The 23,358-nt window shown below is 36.3% G+C and overlaps 1 protein-coding gene across 4 annotated transcripts; it reads left to right on the forward strand.

The window, feature by feature from the left end:
• Positions 1 to 786: 786 nt before the first annotated feature.
• Positions 787 to 22,594, forward strand: LOC129277259 (negative elongation factor E-like). 4 transcript variants are annotated; one of them, XR_010295924.1, is made up of 9 exons: positions 804 to 1,016; positions 10,356 to 10,437; positions 11,537 to 11,595; positions 12,757 to 12,962; positions 14,350 to 14,393; positions 17,101 to 17,236; positions 18,226 to 18,389; positions 20,586 to 21,832; positions 21,924 to 22,594. XR_010295924.1 is itself a non-coding variant. In XM_064110667.1 (8 exons), the coding sequence occupies exons 1-8, from the start codon at positions 867 to 869 to the stop codon at positions 20,660 to 20,662; spliced, it is 918 nt and encodes a 305-aa protein (XP_063966737.1). In that variant the 5' UTR covers positions 787 to 866; the 3' UTR covers positions 20,663 to 22,594. The 4 variants fall into 4 exon arrangements, 2 of the variants coding, with proteins under 2 accessions (XP_063966737.1, XP_063966736.1); XR_010295925.1 differs by lacking the exon at positions 804 to 1,016 and adding an exon at positions 7,087 to 7,253; XM_064110667.1 differs by having other exon boundaries at positions 787 to 1,016; positions 20,586 to 22,594.
• The last annotated feature ends 764 nt before the right edge of the window (positions 22,595 to 23,358 follow it).

Here is a 23,358-nt window from a genome sequence, read left to right on the forward strand (position 1 = left end):
CCTTTTTTTTCTCCTTTTTTTTTGCTTGTCAATTTTTTTTTAACCTTTATTTGTGGTTGAAGACCTTTTTTTTTGGTGGGGGGGGGGGGGGCCGGGGCTTGTCTAAATTTTTCGCGGACGAAATATCCTCCAAAAATTTTTCCCCCCTTCTGGAAAATCCTAGGTACGCCAGTGTCTCTTGTTTTACTTTGCAATCTCAACACTTTTCCCTTTGTAAAAATCTTTATAGGCCTATCATTTTCTTGTTCTTTTTCGATTGCCGCTGTCTTAATATGTCTTTCAAAATATTAATATCTATATCTTTATTATTTCTCTCATATTGCTTATTTGTATATTTCCTTTGTTCTTTTTCTGTAGACTTAGTTTTGTAATCTTATTTAAGTTCTTTACACGTATCATATCCTATAATTTGTTCTGGCAATAGCTTATTAGCTTTATTCCCGGCATTATTCTTTATAAGCTTTCCTCTTTCTTTCAAAATGTCATCAGTTTTGTGTGAGTTTTTTTAAAACCTGAATCCTTCAATCCTATATGTAACCCCTTAATTCTATGTTTGTTGTGTTGAAAGTTTGTTTTATCTTGTTATTTTTTTTAAAACTACCATGTAAAAAGTCTAGGTCTCACAATAAAAGAAATAAAAGAACTATGTGGACGGGAAATATAGTTTTGCATACACGGGTCCAAAGATACTACCCCTTGTTTGTAGAATCTTTGACGGTACGACAAAGTGTAAATAGTCGAACTTTGCGGCTTGCCGCCGATCTCCGAAGACCGGAGGAAGAAAATATACAAGGACAAGTTAGTACGCCGTGCAAGTAGTCGGTAACTTCAGCTGTATCGTCATCATAGACCTTCATCTCCGGCGAATGGTTGTAAATCACCAATTTATTACAGGATTTTTCAGGATTTTCCATCTTCATATTATATGCGTACTCTATTTTACTATGGGTTACTCTAATAAACTTACAGAAGAAGAGGAAATGCTCCAGAAAAAGTTCGCAAAACTAAGGAAGAAGGTAATCGCAACTCATCATACTGTCCCATACATATGAATTTGTGTTTGTAAATTCTAGGCCTATACAAATTTAAGTCGCACTGATGACTGAACTCAGTCAAGCCAATAGGCTAATGAATAGGCAATAAGGGTTCATTATGCCGCGCCGCCGGGCCGTGCACGGGAAAATCAAGGCACGACGCATGAAACTTTCACTATGAGCTGATCCTTCCACTTCTTTGCCTTTGGAGATACCTGGGGTCCAGATAAAACGCTTCCATGCGATTTCACGAAATAATTTTATACGAAATCTAAGATTCTAACGTTAAAATCTAAATTCTAATCAAAATTCAAATTGTTCCATTTGAAATTAATTTAATGGAACAATTTGGAATTTGAAATGCCAATGCAGCCAGTGCCAGTGGGCTTTATTTCAATTTGAAATGGCATGGTGTTTTCATCTTACCTTCTTAGTTAGGCCTATGTAGTCTGCATTACACGAAGAACTTTCCCCATAGGCACACAGTAGACGGATTCCCTGCACGCTGATTGGCTGATCGCGCGACCCTCTTCCCTTCCTCGCCCAGCGCTGTGTGTGAGAATCTTTACACCGCGCGATCGGCTGACTCACGGAGCACAACACTCTGTCGGGTAAAGATGCCAGCGTGTAGATTTCGGGCGCATGTTCGGATGATATCGGCACTTCGGCAGGCAGTGTCCGAAGTCTAAGCAAAACATGTGGTTTTCATCGGGTTACGCAAGGCCGAAGGTCGCTTGCATAAATTGTATTTGCATAGAGTACAGTGCACAGCGTATTTATAATGTACATGTATACTTGTCTGTACTGAATTCTGCGTTGCCCCCGCGATAGATGAATTTCCTGGTAGCCTGCCTTATGATTAGATGCTCGGCGCAGACTTCATTAATTAACTTTGTTTTTTAATAGAATCATTTGATGTTATAAAAGAGTGTATTTGTAGGATGTTTGAACCCTGAAAGGCAGTACATTACTACATTTTATTAGAGCATATTATAAGTTGTATTTTCTGTGTGCTTACGAGAATTCATGTACTTGTGACACTTTGTCTGGAGTGTGGGAGTGCTTCTAGACTAGCATGAGTCTACCCAGTTGTATGGACAGGTTGTGTGTCCGGACGATCAATTTTAGAAAGTCATTTGGAAAAATTTACAAGCGAAGTTTCATCAATTTTTAGTACAAGATATTAGGAAATATTATGGAGAACAAGATGATTACAACCATTGAATTCATACTTTTAGTGTAATGCAAAGACAAAAAGAAGGCTTCAAAAATATAGTGTCCGGACGCCCGACCCCCCCCCCCCCTCCCCATCGTACAACTACGAGAGTGAGAACGAATGTGACGTGATTGTGTGTTATAATTTTCATATTCTATTTGACTTAATTGTTGGTTTATAATTCAATTATTTTTCATTAACTATTTGACAATTTTCTGTTTTGCTGGACAATATCATTATAAGAGTTTGAGTATTCAATATCTTTGTATTATGCATTTCTACTCGAGCTAAGGTGTTTCATCAACTTTCAGACAGGAATCTTAGAAATCAATTTTAACAGAAAATATTTTTTTGTCTAAAATTGATTTTACATGATATATCAAAGTGATTGTTTTCAGAAAGGTGGTTTAATCAACGATCTAAAATGGGATTATTTAAAATTCACAATAGTCATATAAAATATATTTTCTATATTAAAAAATTATTTTCATTGTCAATATATTGAGATTGAAGAAACACATGTAATTACAATGACTGAAATGTTTTAACATTATTACAGCTAGTATTATTGTTCTACTGAACAATTCAATAAAGATATTGAGCTATTAACTTTTTGTTTATTTCGTTCATGTTCACGAAAATATTATACTTTTGCATTTTATTGGAAAATGAAATACTCTCCCTCCCCATACCATCTCCCCCAATTCCCTCAGTCCTAAACGTTGTTTACAATAAATGGTTATCATTTAATACCAATATAGGGTTTTTGGTGGTTTTTCCTCACTCCGATGTGCTGAGAAAATAGAAATTCCAAAAAAGGGGTAGACTCCGATCTCCCTGGTCTAATCATGGACTAATTATCTGGATGCCGATGGTAATGTAATTTTCTTACCCATTTTGAAACATGGTGCATAATAATGGAATGTTTATATTAGATGACAAGAATATATCTGACCTCTATTATATCAAAGTGCAAACAATATTTTATGTAATAGCTTTCAGGCTTTAACATGTCACAGCCACGGCAATGGTGACATTTCATGAAATAATTGTGAATGTATTTATGAAGATATCGTCAGTACCTAACAATGTAAATAAGATACCATATATGTAACCGTATGTTATCTATGGTGATTGGGAAATCTATACCTTGGATCGGGAGGGGTACGTGATTCAACAGATTCCAATAGAAGTTCACATTCAACAATCTGACAAGACTTCATGAAGCATATTTCTGATGGAATTGAACAATTCATCGAAAGATATAGATATCATGTTAATTGATTTGTCTGAACGTTTAGGAGCATGTATTTCGTCTGTTCACCCCTATCTCTACACGAGTTGATACTATTTTTATTTGAATATCGTTGGAAATTTCGATGAATTGTTCAATTTCAATTGTCTTTATATATTTTATATCTGAATAACGCTTCAAAAATAGTTATCTTTACAACGGCATCGGCCTAATTTGTAAGAGTGCCTATTTATGAAATGATAGTTGGAATGTGAACAAGAACACTCGGCCCTAAAGCCGATGGCACGTGATCGAATTAGTATTGCTTGAAAATGGTGTTTCCCGAATTCCCGTCATTGGGTGAAATCCTCTTTTGTTATACCGAGGTTGTTTTACCTGACTGCTAAGAAAGCACGAATGCCTGTGAGCAAGCAACCAGGGGACCAACGGCTTAAGGTCCTCTCCGAGGGACCTGGTAATGAGGATAAATGCCTTACCAAAGGGCACTAGCGCACCACTAATTGGGAATCGAACCCGGGTCACCAGAATCCGAAACCCCCGCTCTACCGACTGAGCTATCGCGCCTCCCTAGACTTCTGTAACTTTAAAACTGCACTTCTATGGAAACTTACTGAATCACTCACCTCTCCCCAGTACAAGAAAACATTTCCAAAATCGCCCAAATTAAGATGTAAAGATTAATCAACCATCATCGTAATCAGCAGTGACAACATTCGCTTCGAACACCCCCCCCCAAACACACACACATGATCTCAATTCTCAACATCCCCTCTTCATTTATGGACCACTTTCTCTTTTGCTCGATCGCTCTTTGCGACCATCCTACCCCCCCCCCCTCTCGCACACTACACGCTGATGCAGAGTAGCAACAGTAGCTCCATGAGTGTGGTATGCAAAAAAAATTAGGCCTGTCGAACTATTTTCATAACATTTAGAATCGTATTTAAAAAAAAATCGTGAGGTACATGTATGCATTATGAAAACATTCGTGATCATGGGTGAACAAATGAAAGAACAATAAAAATCACTGGCGGATCCGGGGGGGGGGGGGGGCACAGCCGGCCAGTGCGCCCCCCCCCCCACCATTGAGAGGCACTAATAAATTTGTAATTTAAAAATGGTGTTAAAACAGAAGCGTGCCCCCCCCCCCTTTAGAAAGTGAAGACCAAATCCCCTTAATTATTTTTGGTTGAAACCCTTTAAAAAAATCCTGGATCCGCCCCTGAAACAAATGAAAATACTTATAATTCATCTTAAAAACGAATTATAAACTTTAACAGAAAGCTATTAATTATGAAAGTTATATTAATTTTATCCGAAATTGAAAAACATTCAATTTATAAAGAGAAGTTTGGGACCCCGTCTAATGAATTATTAATTATTTGGAAGCCTCGGAACAATTGATCTATTCTTGGGATTTCACGGACCGAGGGGCTATGTCCTTATACCTCAGTCACATTATTTTGCTCTACGGCGGCCATACGGCGAGTCGAAAACAGTCGTTTTAATATTGTTTTTGTACTACATATTGGTGGTTTATCCATGTATAAAAATGAATAAAAATGCTGTTTTCGACTCGCCGTGCGGCAAATGTGACCGAGGTACGAGTCTGTCATAGACATGAAAAACAATGGTTGACAGAACCAAAACACGCATTCAGAAAATTAAATCACAATTTCAAAAGATGTAGAAAGAATGGGGTAAATTTATTGATCAATATGTGAATAAATCTGGCTTTAAGTAACTTCGTTAGACTTTATATCAATCCTTTCCAGTTTTCCATTAAAAGATGTTCTTTAAATGTTGACGTCCTTAGTATAGTAGTCACATTTGCTCTACGGCGGTCGTACGGCGAGTCGAAAACGGCCGTTTTATTCATTTTTATTCAAACCATGTATATGTACACTGGTACAAAATAATGTTAAACTGCTGTTTTCGACTTGCCGTACGGCCGCCGTAGGGGAAATGTGACTGGGGTATTATAGTGACATATAAAAATAATAAAGTTGATGCAGTTGCAAATTGTTAAATCTTTATTAAAAGAAATCATGATATAGGGGTTGGCTTACTCTTTACAGTTTGGCTTTAATTTATTTTTGATGATTTTCATTATATTTTTCATGAACAGTGTTTTACATGTATTCCGTGAAAGTGAATGTCATTCCAGAATTCCATGTTTTTTGTATAATTCATACTGAACTGGAAACTCTTATTGAAGGCAAATTTAATGCATAAGAATTTATTGAGCATATATATATATATATATAATTTATATTTATATGTTAAGAATAATTCAAACAATGCTGTTTACTGTGTGAATCCCATAGTAGTTTAAACAGTTTAAACAAGTGTTCAAAATCTTAAACAACCATGCTTTATTTATTGATGATTAAATATTAGAGTTTAAACTTTGTTGTTTATAAAGTTCTTAAACACTTGTTTAAAATGTTTAAACTACTATGCAATTCACATATTAATCATTGTTTGAATTATTTTCAACAGTGAAACAACATAATACATAAATTAATTACAAATAAATCACAAGAACATTATGACCATATATACATAATAGCATTTTTACAGTGCATCATTGTTGACAGATAATGGTTTTCGATCCTTCTCAGCATCATATTCATAATTTTTAAAGATTATTCACTTCTTCAATTTTAAGTAAAAATAAAGTTGAAAGATTATCTCATATAAAAATAAAATTGTTTTTATATCCGAATATCGTCGTCTTGATTTAGTGATCCCCAAATCCTTCACCTTCTTGAGCAGTTGTAAAATGCGATATGAACTTGTAGCTCTCGACCTTTGTCCTTTGGGTCTTGTGAAATACAGTCTTTCAATCAGTGTCCGTCATCTTCGGATTATGCTGTAGATTATACAATGAAAATAGACCATAGTTTGAACTTTTGAGTTTGATTTATTGCTGTCATAATTGGTCATTCAAAGATAAAAAAAAATTGATAAGAAAAAGAACAGGGCAGGAAAATATTTGATTTTTGCAAAAAAAAAATACTGAAGGAAACAAAATCAAAATCAATCTCCATCCATATCAATTTGGTACACATCCGCACTTCAGTGATTATAATTTGCATTATTTTTCAATTTAATTTCCTGTATTTCTGTAGGGTCTATAATTATTGATATTATCATAGAGCTATAGCTCTATGATATTATCATATGTCTCAACAATTCCATTGATTGTCCCTGGCTTTACCGAAAAAAAAAAATCAGTGTCCAGTTTTAAAAGTAAAATCAGTATCACGAAAGTCCCAACAAATAAAATGCCCAAACTTATATTCCTAAAACACTAGGATATTCGCCATGCCATAAATAGACAGAGAGCTTCAATTTCAGAGGCATACAAACAACAGGTGCAGCTGCCATTCATTACATTCACGCCCCAAGGCCGCATGGCCGATCTCCACACGCATTCCACGGCCCTTCACGAACACCCGAGCGAAGCCCGATCACAATGCAACGCTCGCCATGCTTAAAATACACCAATGCGGGCTAGCACAAACACCACCACAAAACAGTCCACAAAATCAACATCGGTGTAGACGGTTTTCCGTATGTCGCTTTGTACCCATACATGTCGCTAACATACACTTTGCACACATTGATACACAGTAAACAACGAACACAGTCATGCGATTTTCACTACTCGACGGTAAATATCTTCAAAAATATGACTTACCAAATGACGAGAAGTCCGCAAAATATCATCAGATTTTCCGAGGTAATGTAGCTACACCGTATGAAGAAAATGAGATTTTCAACTCGAAATCTTGAAGGAAATATGTCGTGTTTAGTATGAGGTTGATCGGTGGTTCGCAGAGAAACTTCTCGCACTACATAGGTTTTGTATTATGGGAAAATATGCAAATGAGAGCCAAAACACCCAATGAGATCACATCTCAAGATTTGTGAATGAAACATGACGTCACGCACTACGCTGGCGATCGAACGAGCGTATCGCGCATGCGCGGGTTTCCTGTACAATTCTTCTTTGTGCATTATTATGGATTATGAAAAAAAAATGATATTGGACAAAAATACTGCAAGATTTCATAACCTTGTTCATTGAATGAGTGATTGTATTCATTGTAAGCGATGTCTGCGCAGGGCTGAAAAGTACCCTTCCCTTTTTCTGGAACTTTTCTTCAGCATCTACTTCATTTGAAAATCTGTTTGAGGAACATTTTTTTCTTCTTTCGATTAATGCCAAAATGGATTAACAAATTGATTGGATATTTTTGTCTGCATATATCCACTCCTAGTACCAATGAGGTCCAACATTACATGTATGGACCTCATAGGCGACATCAGTAGTATTTTTGGTTAGAAATCTCTGAGAACAGGATATTTAAACATTATATCACAAGTACAAGCTATAATTCCTTTCTCTTATTTAAATTATAATTTTATAGTGTAAATGCATCGTTAGCAACAACAAAAAATGAAAGAAATGAAGGGGAACTTACATTTTCACGGCTTTTTCCTGATTTTCTGGGCAGCTGCTCTTCTCTTCTGACTCGCGATCGAAGCTGATATGAAGATCACGTGATTCGCGTTCTCGTCAGCTGATCGGTTGGTTATTCTTTTCGTCAGACGTTAATAATATATATTTTATAATGCTAGCATTCATCGCTAATTTAGGTGAAAGAGATTGAAGTTAAACAGCGCCAGGTCGGAATCATAATTATTTTGGAAGAGTGTATTTATACACTCGATCTCATACCTGACGTAGACGGCGCTATTCAACAAATGCACAATCTTCAATATAAAAAATAAAACAGAAAGAACGCCTTGAACACAGGCCAAAATGCCTAACGATTTCTCCGCGGCATTAACAACTATCGTAAAGGGCGCTCCATTTATCAATAAAGATGGACGCTAAGCTGTCTATGGCGACAAAATTTGCCGCAAATATTTACGAAGAATTGTGAGAAATGGTCTGAAAATGCAACAAAAGAACCGGTGAGTACCGATTAAACATTATTAAATTTGTAAATAGATTATACATACCTTGTAGATTTAGTTTTTAAGGTGATATTAGTGCTTAGTTCTAAGCTAGGGAGGCCCAAACGCGCGTGAGTGGAGTCCCAGTTTATTAGCACGGGTAAGTATTGGGGTGTCGCCTAGAGTGCATATATCTGGGTATTTGTGCTCTAGATCTATTCTGGGTAGATTAAAACCTAGATTTTAGACAGGATTCTAGATATGAATGAAAAAAAAATATATATTGTTAACTTGAAATTCGTTGAATTTATCAAAGCAATGATACCAACTCTAATAAAAGGGGCTCTGTGTGAGATCAACACTAATGATCACATCTTTTGCTTTTTAGGTTTCTTTCCTTCTTTGCATCATCGTACAACAATTGTTTATGAGCTTATTTTGAATTTATTTTACAAATAATGATAATGCAATGTTTTTTGCCGAATCTAAATATCTTCATTTTATTTTTACCATTAGTGTTCTGACCTGGATGGAGTTGGGAGGTTTGGGGAGGAAGACATGTGGGTTATGGCTATTAAGTTAGCCTTTTCCATACCCAGGCAGCCTCTCCAACTCTCATCCAGGTCTTATTTTCTCTATCATGTACAATTTTGATTGATCTTGTCTCTGATCTGTTTGTATTCTTTATGTTTTTTGAAATGCCAAATAAAATAATAATAATTGTCTCTAAGAGTAATGGACCATTTGAATACAGAGCATCAGCACTGGAAAAGAAGGTGATCCCGTTCATTATGTTTTTTTTAATGAGACAACTTTTAATGGGGTATGCTTTCTTTCAATGTGTCCTTAATATTTCATCCAATAATTTGATATGAAACAAATTTTACAATTACACTAATTCACATCAGATTTATACTCCATCAGTTTGAAAAACATACCCATCAATCAGAGGTGCTGGTCCAAAAATAATGATAGTCCCAGAAAACAAAGGGTACCTTTACAAACCAAGACAGATCATGCCTTGATGAGTTGAAATTGTCCTTTTATACAAGGACAGTTTTTTTCAACCCCGCCCCCCCCCCCCACGAGACATGGATAACTACTATGGGAATTGAGTGCTATAAATAGATTCTGTGACCTGAATATCACCCCCCCCTACGTTTGCTTGCAGTTTTCCTATATTCATGTTATGTCTGGGATCTCTGTGGCCTGATCATGCAGTATTATACAAATAGCGAATAGGCATGAGTGCGATGGTGCGAGATTTTGCATGAAGTGAAAGAAAAATGCTCTATTCAACGAGGAGTTAGCCAAGTTGAATAGTGCATCTCTTTCTGTCACCGAATGCAAAATCACGCACCATTGTGCGAATAAGAATATTCGCTATTTGTGTTGTACAACGCCTCAGAATTAAGCGAAAATACGGAAAAAACAAGAGTTTTTCCCTGCAGTAATCTATGAAAAGGCAAAATCCCACAAGCGCACATGACCTTGGGCAGCATTGCGCATTTAGCTAGCAGGCTTATACGCGTATTGCAACTTCATTTTACTGAGCGCAATGAATTAAATCGTATTGTGACGTCACCTCCTAAAGCCGTGCAACGGTACATTTTGGATGGTACGTCTTGTGTGCAACGGTACGAATGTTTGACATTCAGCCTCCCATTTGCTTGCTTACAACAAGCTAAGTAGGCGTTGTACAATGATGATCATCCATCCATACATAGATCAATGCACAAGTGTGAATAGAGTGTTCATACACACAGCCTCCAACCCAACTCTCGTCAATTATAAGGGAGCTACATGTATCATGCCTCTATCTGTGGTCTATTCTTACCACACCAGTTGTTACCATTTGCCTTCTATTTTTTTCTTACAGAAAAAGCTGATTCAGCAACTAAGACAGAGCAAATCACATCCTCAAACCCCAACAACTCCTCAACCGAAAGCTGCAAAAAGACGTAAGAATACTTGACTCAAATATAGGTCACTTACTTGTAGTCCACCACATATGTTCTATACTTTTATCTATTAACCAAGATGGGATTAAATGAATCAAATATATTACAGCATGAAAATACCTGTGGAATATATTTGAAGTGACATGTATCAGTTATTTTTAATAAAAACAGATGCCAACTCGGTCATAAAGCTACAATTTAGCTGAAAAGAACTGAACCATCATTTCAGTGCCTTGAATAGAAATTTTGATAATAATTTATGAAGGCTGAGCAGGTAATAGATTATTGGTCACTCATCCATATGCCACTATGGAGCATATATTTGAAGATATAAACTTTAGAATTTAATGGCGAATTAAACCTTTGGAACAAGATAGCTTGTGTGAAAACAGAAAAATCAAAGAAACAGATCAACGAAAGTTTGAGAAAAATCGGACAAATTATGAGAAAGTTATGAGCATTTGAATATTGTGATCACTAATGCTATGGAGATCCTCACATTGGCAATGCGACAAAGATGTGTGATGTCACTTGTGAACAAATCTCCCCATTACTTTAGTATATATTTCACTTAAACTGCCTCTTTTATCACATCTATCAGTAGATCATGTGTTCTTTCTATAGGACAGCATGTAATACAGATTTCTAAAGAATACATCATGGATGAAGAGTTTGTATCACCATAAGAACAAGCAAAAAGAGACATTTTGGAGGTATTTTATAGTCGATCAAAGGGAAAGATTTTCACATGTGACATCACACATCCTTGTCGCATTGACAATGGGAGGATCTCCATAGCATTAGTGATTGCAATATTCAATTGCTCATAACTTTCTCCTTATTTGTCAGATTTTTCTCAAACTTTCTTTGTTCTTAATCTTTGATTTTTCTGTTTCGACACAAGCCAACTTGTTCCAAAGGTTTCATTTCCCTTTAAGTATGTTTATGTTGTTAATGTCACTGTAATTTTTAGTGACTCCATTTACACTTTTGGAATGTTGGAACTTTCAGAAATCATTTTGAAAATTGCACTTTCTGTAAAACCAATGATATTTTATGTGAGCTGAACTTGTTAGATTGTATTTTCCTTCTATTCTAGCTGCTGAAACAAGTCAAGAAGATGCAAGAGAACTTGCAAAGAAGGTTCTAGCTGCTCAGGTATGTAGAGTATGTTGTTTTGAGGGAGAGGTAATCAGAGGGGGGGGGGAGGGAGGGAATGGAGGGAGGGAGGGAGGGGGGAGGGAGGGAGACAGACAAGGGAGCTTAAGGGAGATTAAGTGTAAGAAAGGGAAGGAGAAGGAAGGAAGTTACCTGATGGATTAGGAATTTAAGTTACATTGTGAAAATCTCCATGCAATGAAATGTAAAGCCATGGATGCACCTACTGTTAATGTACATTACCTCTTTTATGAACATTTCTTTACTATAGCTCTTTGTTGTTTGTACATGTAGCAAAAATAGCAGTAGTAAAGTTGTAGTAGAAATAAAAGTAGTTATATTATAGTAGTAGTAGTACTTAGTAGTAGTAGGAGGAGGAGGAGAAAAACTATTAGTTGTGGGGTATGATGTTTTTGTTTTTATCAAATCATCATAATTATTGTTTTCTCCATTTTATTGCTGATGATGTGATTTCATTGTTATTTATTTATTTATTTATTTATTCATGCATGTTCACAATGTACAATGTAAAAGAATACACAGATAATATATAAATATATATATGAAACACAAGTAAATAATGAACATACAAAGGTGTTACAACATAAGCTAAAAGCTTCATTGGTTGAAGCACCTTTAAACTGGTTTTGCATCCAAGAAAACAAAATAAAAATGTAAGAATATATTGCATTTAATAGAGTACCGAAGTGATGACATCCTATAGAGTACCGAAGTGTGACGTTATCGACTTTCACTATTTGCATTTCAGCGTTTTTGATACCATATTTTGTTAGCGCATGGTGAAAAATCCCCACTATGAAAATTTGGTGGGAATAGGTCCATGGGAGCCTGAGATATGACCTCATGAATACATAATTAGCCTATTGAAGTCAATGTATTATTGGCCTAGTTCCTAACATTTAGAACCAGGCCAATAATACTCTGACTTCAACGGGGCTCCTTATGTATTCATGAGGTCATATCTCAGGCCCCCATGGGCCGATTCCCACAAAATTTTTGTAGTGGGGATTTTTCATCATGCGCTAACAAAATATGGTATCAAAAATGCTGAAATGCAAGAAGTGAAAATTGATGACATCACACTTAGATACTCCACCTAATGGATGGTTTATATTTGCCTTCTCTCATATTGTTGAACAGCAATCCAAGTTGTCCAGGCCTGAAAACAAAGAGAAAGGTTTCAAGAGGTCCCGCAACTTAGAAAGACATCGTCGAGATCCTGACAAGCCTCCCAGTGCTGCACCTTCTTATAAACCATTTGATGATGCTAAATCTGGTCTGCGGGGTCCCGGAGAGCGGTCCTCATCACCAGGCGTCGACTCTCCTAAGAAGGGTCTCTATGACAGGTATGGTAGATGTATCAACATCAGCAGAGATGAAAATTATGATCCTACGTAGGGTATTTTTCATTTTTTGAAACTTGTACCATTGCAAATTTTGATTACATTAAGAAAGATTTTCATCTATGCCCATCCCATTTCGCTGCCCTATTATTATAGCCAGATGCCTTGAAAAGAATGAATGAGTATATAATTTCAGAGGTTGCTTTGATAATAGGCAATGCTGAAGTGATTCAACTGTTTTCTATTGTTCTCATATTTACTGAAATTACAAATAAGCAATAAGATTGATGTCTCTGAAAGTAAAGTCAATGCCATCCGAGATGTGAGATCGCCAGTTGGCTCTTGAAAGAAGTGTTGCATATGCAAATCCTAGGGGGAAATTACAAAATTTGGTCACCAATGTGTCAATAAAGATCAATATTTATCCTAGCCTAATTTCAGGTCCACCAAATTGCATATTTACATGTTTGTTTGCTTCATTGTAATCTCTGTAATTTTTTCCCAAATTTCGGTCATCTCATTTTAAAAAATACTTTCATTCCTGTAATGTCCAGCTTTGTGATGTGAGATTGCCAGTTGGCTCTTGAAAAAGTGTTCCATTTGCAAATCCTCGGGGAAGTTACACATTTCTGCAGTCAACGTTTCCATAAGGATCAATATTTTTCCTAGCCTATTTTCAGTTCCAACTCAGTGGTCCACTAAACTGCATTTACATGTATATGTTTGTTTGCTTGTATTACTATTAAAGGAGAATGAAACTCTTGGAGCAAGTTAGCTTTTGTGAAAGCAGAAAAATCAAGAATAAGATCAACAAAAGTTTGAGTAAAATAGGACTAGCAATAGAAGAGTTATGAGCATTTGAATGTCGAGATCACTAATGCTATGGAGATCCTCCCATTGGCAATGCGACCAAGATCTATGATGTCACATATGAACAACTCTCCCCTTTTGGACACTGAAAATATACCCCAAAACATCTCTTTTTGCTCATTCTAATCATATGACAAACGATTCATCAATGATATAATGTTTTGAAACCTCTATACTTGTCCTCTCATAAAGAGAACACCTCACCTTGTGATAGACTCTATAAAAGTGAGAATATAAGTGAAATAAGTACTAAAGTAATGAGGGAGTTGTACGTGTGTGACATCACAGATCTTGATCGCATTGCCAATAGAAGGAACTACATGGCATTAGTGATCTCAATATTCAAATGCTCATAACGTTCTTATTATTCATTCAATCTTCCTCAAACTTTCAACAATATGTTTCTTTGATTTTTCTCTTTGATATGGATTCAGCTGGTTTCAAGGGTTTCATTCTCCTTTAAGAAAAAAAATCTTTACTGTCTCATTTTTTATCATATTTTTATTCCTGTAATGTTCAGCTTTGTGAGTAGCGGAACTCTTGATGATGAGAAACGTGGATTCCGTGAGTATGAACTTTCTGTACCTCATTTGATAGTTTGGTCTAAATGGTTTCTATACAGAGGCCTAATTAAAAATGTTGAGAAAAAAAGTGTATGAGATACATGGTTTGGTCTCATTGGTTTCATTACAAAGGCCTAAGAAGTTGAATAATTGTAAAATATGGTTTCATTACAATGGCCTAAGAAGTTGAATAATTGTAAAATATGGTTTCATTACAATGGCCTAAGAAGTTGAATAATTGTAAAATATTCATGAGAAGAATTTTATAGATTATGTGCCTTCTTATTTTTCATCAGTATTTATTAGTTACAGATGCAAATCTTTCTTTAGAAATATAATTACTAAAATCTGCAAATTGGCATTATGATGGAATGTCAGAGGTATCGTTTTCCCCATGCAAATTGGCAAGTTTTCAACTTTTAAAGGCTTATTTTGATTTAACTTTAAAAGGAAAGATGCAGCAATGTATATTAGACAAATACCAGTAAGTTGAAAAATCTGATAAAATGTCATCCAATAATTCATTTTGTCAACTGCAATGGATTTTCAAACTGTACTGGTATTAATATATAGGCTTCCATGTCATATACCCATAACATATCTGAGAGACAAGTTTCAAGCCACAGTGACAACCTACTGAAATGATGCTCTGTGATTGGCTGAGGATAAAACTCTAGTGCATATCAAAAAAAGTTTACACTTAGAAAAAAATCCTGTAAAATGATACATTTATAATATCCTGAAGATTTTTTCCACATTTTAACATTGGTACAGATCCATTTAAGCAAATGATGATATAACTGTCGAAAAATATTTCCGCTTGAGTGAGCACCACTTACTTTTGAAAAGTTAGTGAAAAATGATTTGCGCAGAATTTTGAAATAGTTATGCAAATAAAAGTAGACCTTAATCATGAAGCACACATGGAATTTAGCTAGTAAAATTGATTTGAAGATATCTTTTACCTTTTTTAAATTGTTTCCTTGCCCAAAACACTTCGAAGAGTGCCACTGCGCCCCACCTCACTCCCCCACACACCGAGGCCATCATGACAATATTTGCTTTACACTGAGCTGTGATTTACATGAAATGGCTCCGGCTTGATTTACATTTTGTTAATCATTGTCAAGCTTGAGAACAGTGTGGAGAAACAAGCATTAAATGAAAAATGAAATGTAAACCCACTTTAAATAATAAAAACTTAGTGAAAAAATGCTGGAGATATCCGATATAAACTTTTACTCAGATTCAGTTATGTCCTCAGATCCAGCTGGCACAAAAAGGGTAAAGGTTGTGCTTACTAAGTGTTAAAAATTTAATTTGGGTGGCAAAATTGTTTGAATGTATCCATTTGATTTCAATTAACGAAAAGTGCAAGGGAAATGTATGAGAAATGTTTCGCAGGGTAAGTTTGATTTTGCCTTTTCCCCTTGACACGGCGTGAAAACAAGCATTTCTGCGCAAACAGATATCTGCGAGCTTTACAAAAATGGACAGTGCTCACTCAAGTGTAACAATATATCAAAACTTTTACTTTCATTGGATAGATGAGACCCAAACCCAAGATTGTTTGTGAAAAAATTACCCACATGTAATTTTTTAATTCCCAGGGCTTTATCAAAGTGTAAACTTTTTTTTGATACGCACTGTATAGAGTTCTTGCATTTGTAATTGATAACAAGGCTTTTGAAATTAGTCTTTGATGTTAGTATTGGATTGAGTTTTTGATACCTAATCTTACACAAGTTGATAAATTATTGATTGCCATTAACAAGTTTGTGTATGCCAAGATATCTGCGTGGTATTTGAAAAAAAAGGCTAAATGTAATAATGGAATTATTTATCTCTCACTGTTTTGGGATGTGACTACTACAATATTGGTCATGAAATATATCATAAGTAAAACAAGGTAGGTTTGACATTTAACCAAGTAGATCATGGAATACGTTGGTGGCTGAAATTTGGGACACACCAAAATGTGACTTTGGAACTTAATTTGACACTCCCTTTCATATCGAGACTTATTTATTGGTAGAAATTGAAACACAATATTTTAACTTTGCGTCCACATTGTTTTCATATCCTATTAGGTTAAAAAACAACACAACACACATAAGAACATTTGCTGGTACAAAGCACAAACACAATCAATATTCTAACTTTTCTACTTTCTAGATCTATACACTTTTGGTTGTAGAAAGTGAGGACACACAATCTTTAAAAACTTTATAACACTCTTTGTTCGTCGTCAATGTCACAGCATACTCTAATCAGAGCGTAGCTTCCCTTACGGCAGCGTGGTACAACCGTCTGTTTTGAGCCATTCAGTTGCTTTCTCCATGGTACCAAATGCCTCCCTCACTGTTTTGTCCCATTTACATCTTGGTCTTCCTCTACTACGTTTACCATTTCTTGACTGTGAGTCAAGTTCCATGGATGTATTCTCATAGACTTGAAGTGGTCTATGAGCCGATCATAAACTCACAAAAAGATGCGTTTGTAAACGTTGTTTGACAAGAATCAGGCTTTCTGGGGAAGTATAAACAGAACCACGATTGTAAACGTGTTTAAATGACGTCATTTGGTACATGCTTCCGGTGAGATGAAAATCCGTGGGCAAATACATCTAAATCAAGACGCTTATGGTGGTAAAAAGCGAGGACACAATCTTTTTAAACTTTGTAACGATCTTTGTTGCTACCTTCTAGATCAAGACTCTTTTGGTGGTAGAAAGCGAGGACACACAATCTTTGTCTCGGCACAAGAAATCAGTCAGGAACTGTGTAAGCAAGCCTTCAGCAAGTTTGGTACAATGGCAAACCTGGCCTTGGAACCAGAAAGAAGGTAAGCGATCTGTTCAATTAATTTCCCCTTCTACTCCTTTTACACCTACGCGTTGTCAGACCATGAACTCCTGGGAGCCCCAACTCAGGGTCATCAAATCAAGGGAGTAAAGTACTTTTGTGCTTGGTGCAGTCCTTGCATTCGAATCCAGTCATTTGTGAGACAGGTCTATTATGATTATAGTGCGTATTTATGGGTATCTAATTATTTCAAGCTTAGTTGGCTTTCACAAATATACCTTTTCCACATTTGCTTGGATAATGCCTCATGTTATGTATCTCTTTTATTAGATTTATTTTTTCAGACTTGTCAATGTCAGTACAGTGTATATGATATTTATTGTCTCATATTTGAATTGTTTAATTCTCCTGAAATTTCAAATTTTTATCTGTGTATATGTATATATTTTATATTGTAAATTAAAAGATACAATCTGATTCGGCACCTGAAAATGCTCTCCTGTTGTGTATAAATTCAAGTATGACTTATGAACTTTATGAAAAACTATTTAGATATGATTATGACACCATGAGAATTCATATATGACTAATGACCATCCACCCCACAACCAACAATTAGCCAAATATGAATTTTGAGATTTTCATTGAGCTTTAAATTGATATATATAACTTGTCAAAATTGATACCAATAAACCTCACAAGTACTTGATTGGATGCAGAAGATATTCAGACAGAGCTTAAAAAGACTGAGAAAACCAGGTATGAAGTTTTGGGTTCATTCAAGCATGAAATGTGCACATGGCAATCTCAGGGATACTTCTAAGCAGTTTGCAAAAACTAGTGTCAGAGAAATTCTTGTATCTTTTCTTTTATTGAACTATACAACTTCAAAGTTCGACAGTATGAAGAAGAGGAATTATGGTCTCAGATAAGCTAATTTTCCTTTTTTTTAAGACACCATAGTATTTTAGCAATTTATGGGAAACCATCCCTTGTGATTTGTCACATTTGTTGATTATGATTATGTAGGCGTGCCTTCATCACATTTGACACCGTGGAAGCAGCAGACAAGGCCTGTGAAGAGATGAATGGAAACATGGTGAACGGGATGACCCTGAGGGTGAATTTTGCAAGGAAACAACCTGCTCTAGAGGCAGTCCAGAACAATACCAACTCACCTTGGACCAAGATAGGTAAGATGATTGGAAATATTCCTCAGGGAGTGGAAAATGTAAATGAGATTTGTTCCTTAGGGTAACCATGACCAGGAACCCAACTGCTCTTGAGGATTTTCAGAACAATACCAACTCACCTTGGACGAAGATAGGTAAGATGATTGGAGATATTCCTCAGGGAGTGGAAAATAAGAGAGATTTTTTTCATAAGGTTAGCTGTGACCAAGAGAGTAAACTGCTCTTGAGGCAGTCCAGAACAATCCCAACTCACCTTGGACCAAGATAGGTGAGATGATTGAAGATATTCCTCAGGGAGTGGAAAATGAGAGAGAGATTTTTTCATAAGGGTAGCTGTGACCAAGGGAGTAAACTGCTCTTGAGGCAGTCCAGAACAATACCAACTCACCTTGGACCAAGATAGGTGAGATGATTGGAGATATTCCTCAGGGAGTGGAAAATGAGAGAGATTTTTCATAAGGGTAGCTGTGACCAAGGGAGTAAACTGCTCTTGAGGCAGTCCGGAACAATACCAACACACCTTGGAACAAGATATGTAAGATGGTTTGGATATTCCTCAGGGAGTGGAGAATGTAATTGATATTGCTCTAAGGTTAGCCATGGCCATATACCAAGTGGTCCTTGAGGCAGCCGAGAAGAATACAAACTTACCTCGGACCAAGATAGGTAGGGGAAGGCGGGGTAAGTTGTGACACTTTTTGCATGTTAGACTATATATATATATTGATATGACTAATAATATTGTAGAAATAAGTACCTTGCCTTTAAATTTGATTCTTGGGAAATATTTTTCACCTATATATAACTTTCTACCCCCACACTGAAATTCATTGTGACCTTTGAAAAAACCAATGTCAAATGGCTCAACTTTCCCCATCTGTGGGGTAAGTTGTGCCACCTTGTGGGGTAAGTTGAGCCACAAAAACTATGTACAAAATGTATGCGGGAAGAACCAGCATGTCAATTTTTATTTCAAGTTTTTTCACTTGCTAATTCTCTATAAATACTAACATCCTCTAAAAGTAAAAGAACTGTCATGTGAATTTGCACCTTTCTGCCTGCATATCAATGGCTTTTCAAGGTTTTTTTTTCATATTATACATTACCATACAAATTACCATAGCTCAACTTGCCCCATGTTAGCTGGCTGGCTCAAAGTACCCCAGTCCGAACTTAATGCGATATTTTCACATCCACACATTTCTTATGCATCCATCATGTAAAAGACTATGACCAGAATGAAGATCCATACCTGGACTAACAATATTGTTCTTATTTCTTTATTATATTGAAAGATGTGTGTAGGTAAAAAGCACTGATCTATTTCACACCCTTTTTTGCTTTTTTGGCTGAAATTTGTATTTTTCCCTCTAAAGAAGTACTTTTTGTTTCAAAGTTGAAAACAATGTGGTGGGGTTAGGGGTTATGCAATGGGTCATCAATGCATGACACCACCACAATGTCTGACTCATTCATTATTAGCCTGGGGGTGGTGGCTGAACTTGCCCCTATGCTCAACTTACCCCGTCTTCCCCTACGTGTAAAATGATTGGAAATATTCCTCAGATTGGAAATTGTGATTTGCTCATAATGATAGCCATGATCAGGAAGTCTCATCTTGGTGCAGTTCAGAATAAGTACAAACTAACCTTGTATAAAGATAGGTAAGATGGGAATATTCCTCAGGCATTGGAGAATGAAAATGAGATTTGTTCCTATTCAAGTCAGCATTTTCTTGGGGTGGACTTGACCTTTAAGTAGACTAAGTTTTGATAGCCCAGGGCCCCATAACACATATTGTAACGATTATTTGCTAAATGAAATCTATCAAGATCCTTGTTGCATGCGCATTTTGCTCAGTAGACTGACTAGGAACCAATCAGAATTGTTCTTTCAAATTAGCGATTAATGGCTAACCTTGGTGTTACGGGGCCCAGGTGGAATTAGATGAAATGGGTATAACCTAATTGGGTATTAGACCAAATGGTTAGTAAGGAAAGTAGACAAGACTAGGATTAGACCATGTAGGATGAGATCAAAACAGAAAATAGAGGCGGTAGATGTAGATCAAATAAAAAAATTATCATTTGATTAATCTGTTCACTTATTTTGATTCAATGTATGTCTTCTTGTCATATCCATTGATTTATACTTCAAAACCATAAGCATTTAAAAACTCCTTTTTTTTGTCCTCAGCTGGCGGCATTACCAAGACCAGACCAAAGGATAGTAGAGAGGTGGTTGTTTATGATAATGATGACCCGTTCGCATAGAAGATTGTCACTGAGCAGTGATTTGTGCCGATAATGTTGACCCATTCACATTGAAGAGACCAGACCGAATGATAGTAGAGAGGTGGTCGTATACCACGATAATGATGACCCGTTCGCAAAGAAAAGATAATCACTGAGCAGTGATTTGTGCCGATAATGTTGACCCATTCGCATTGAAGAGACTAGACCGAAGGATAGTAGAGAGGTGGTTGTATATGATAATGATGACCCATTCGCATAGAAAAGATTATCATTGAGCAGTGATTCGTGCTGATGATGTTGACCCATTCGCATGGAAGAGACCAGATGAAAGGATAGTAGAGAGTTGGTTGTATACCACAATAATGATGACCCATTCGCATTGAAAAGATCATCACTGAGGAACCAGTATGCTGTCACATGAATAACTGAGAGGTAGTATGCGGCAGTTCTCCAAAGAAAGACAATCACTGATGTGTTGAAAGTAATGGTGCCTGTGACGATATGTGTTAACACAGCTTAGCAGAGCTCACCTACAGTAAAGTGGAGATTTGTATGTGAGAGACTATGATGATGATTTAAAATCTCTTGTATACTGCAGTTGTTTCTGTGAATGTTTAGTTTAACACAGCTTAGTAGAATCACCTATAAGGGATGACTCGAAGGAAATGTTCGATGTAAGGGACGATGACGGTAAAGGTATAAAAATACTTGTCTCTGACAATATCAGTGGTGATCTCTTACCATGTGAAGTCTGATCTCGACATTGTCAAAGTAAGAGGAAATTGCATTATGATAGTGAGTGAAAGCATGAAAGATCAGTGATGACTCATTTTCGTTTAAATGCTTGTTCCTTCATTCTGAAATTGTAAAAAAGATTGCAACATGTGTTAATGGTAGTGATAACACTTTGACATCTAGGAAAGATTGATGCTTAAAAGTACTCCAAAACAGAGAAGGAATTCCATATTTAAACATGATGACAGATTCGCATTGGAAACCACTGTGTTGAATGTGGTCAGGGTATGTGTTACGATTCACATGATGGTATCAGGTGCATGTGGGTGCCACATATATTACAAAATGAACACCATGCCCAAATTTGCCACTGAACCTTGTCCTGCATAACATGTTTCTTTGTCATTCTTTCCAACCAGGTGGGTGTTTCATAAAGCCGTTTGTAAGTTAAGAGCCACTTTATGAACGACTGGTGATCCTTTCTTATGCGCTAAACTATCGTCAATGAACATTTTTTTGGTGTATACCACTTACCACAAGAAAGGACCACCAGTCGTTCTTAAAGTCGCTCTTAACTTACAAACAGCTTTATGAAACAGCCCCCTGGTAGGTGTTTCATAAAGCTTTTCGTAAGTTAACAGTGACTTTACGAGCGACTGGAGACCCTCTTTTATGAACTACATCAACACCAATTAAAAGCTGGTGTGTATCATTTACCAGAAGAAAGAATCACCAGTCATTCGTAAAGTAATTTGTGGAGTCACTCAGAACTCACCAAAAGCTTTGTTAAACTCCCAAGTGGTATTGAATACATGTAGGTAATGAAAACTGACAACATTGCTATTACTGTTTGAAATCTAAAATTCCTTAAACACACCAGGTGGGTGTTTGATAAAGCTGTTTATGAACGACGGGTCATCCTTTCTTGGGGTAAATGATACACGCCAGATTTCTATTGAAGTTGATTTAGTTCCTAAAAAAGGATCACCAATCTTGTTGTCCCTTGTAACTTCAGCTTTATGCAATACCCATGGAGACTAAATGTTTGGTGGTTTGTAAACTTCTTTAATGTAATTACTTCCATGGTATCAACCTCAAAAGATCTTGATGATATTGCAAATGTTACGTCAGTGTTAGAAAAAATCTGTGTGATTGTTGTAAAATTGTATGTTGTATTCTGTAAAGAATAAAGTGTAGAATGTATTCCTTGTGAAATTTTGAGTGTAAATGGTATGGTTTTTATATTGATTACAGCTTTTTTCTCTTCACTGGCCTTTTGCAACATTAGACCTCTCTTCTTAGCCCGCATCCCTTCCTCTCCCCTGCTCCTCTTCCCTCCCTCTCTCTCTCTTTCTTGCTCTACCCCCCTTCTCTTCTCTTACCCTCTCCTGTACAATGATCCCAAATTACCTTCTATAATTCCAAATGACCAAAACTTGGACAATATACCAGACCTACAACATGGATTTTATACATATTGTATATCTTTATTTATCTTCAACATCATGCTTCTCTATCTGTCCAAAAATGACCCAAGTACATTTCACATTCCACGTATTATTAAGTCAATTCATATCAATATCAACGACGGTGTAATGAGGATTTCCATGACCAGACACTGGGGGAGTTTTCGCACCCTGACGAAAAACACTTTCAAGAACATAGAGAATGTATTGTCAAATGCCCTTCAAGACAAAGAGCAACCAAAAGGTCTTTGTCGAAAATCAATGAATCAAACTAGCAGTTTCTTCCTGGACTCTGGACAAATGTCGGCTCCGAAACTTAGGAGGAAACCGCTGTTCAGGTTCACCAATTTTCGACAAAGACCTCCCAGGGGCCAGTCTTACAAAGAGTTGCGATTGATCCGATCAATCGCAACTATGGAAGGCCAGCAAAGTCAAAATATAAAATGCATGTTTCTTCAAAAGATTTGTATGAATGTATATCCATGAATTGTTCACAAAGGACATTTTGCAAAT

The sequence above is a fragment of the Lytechinus pictus genome, chromosome 15, assembly GCF_037042905.1.
Source record: "Lytechinus pictus isolate F3 Inbred chromosome 15, Lp3.0, whole genome shotgun sequence".
Classification (NCBI taxonomy): Eukaryota; Metazoa; Echinodermata; class Echinoidea; order Temnopleuroida; family Toxopneustidae; genus Lytechinus; species Lytechinus pictus.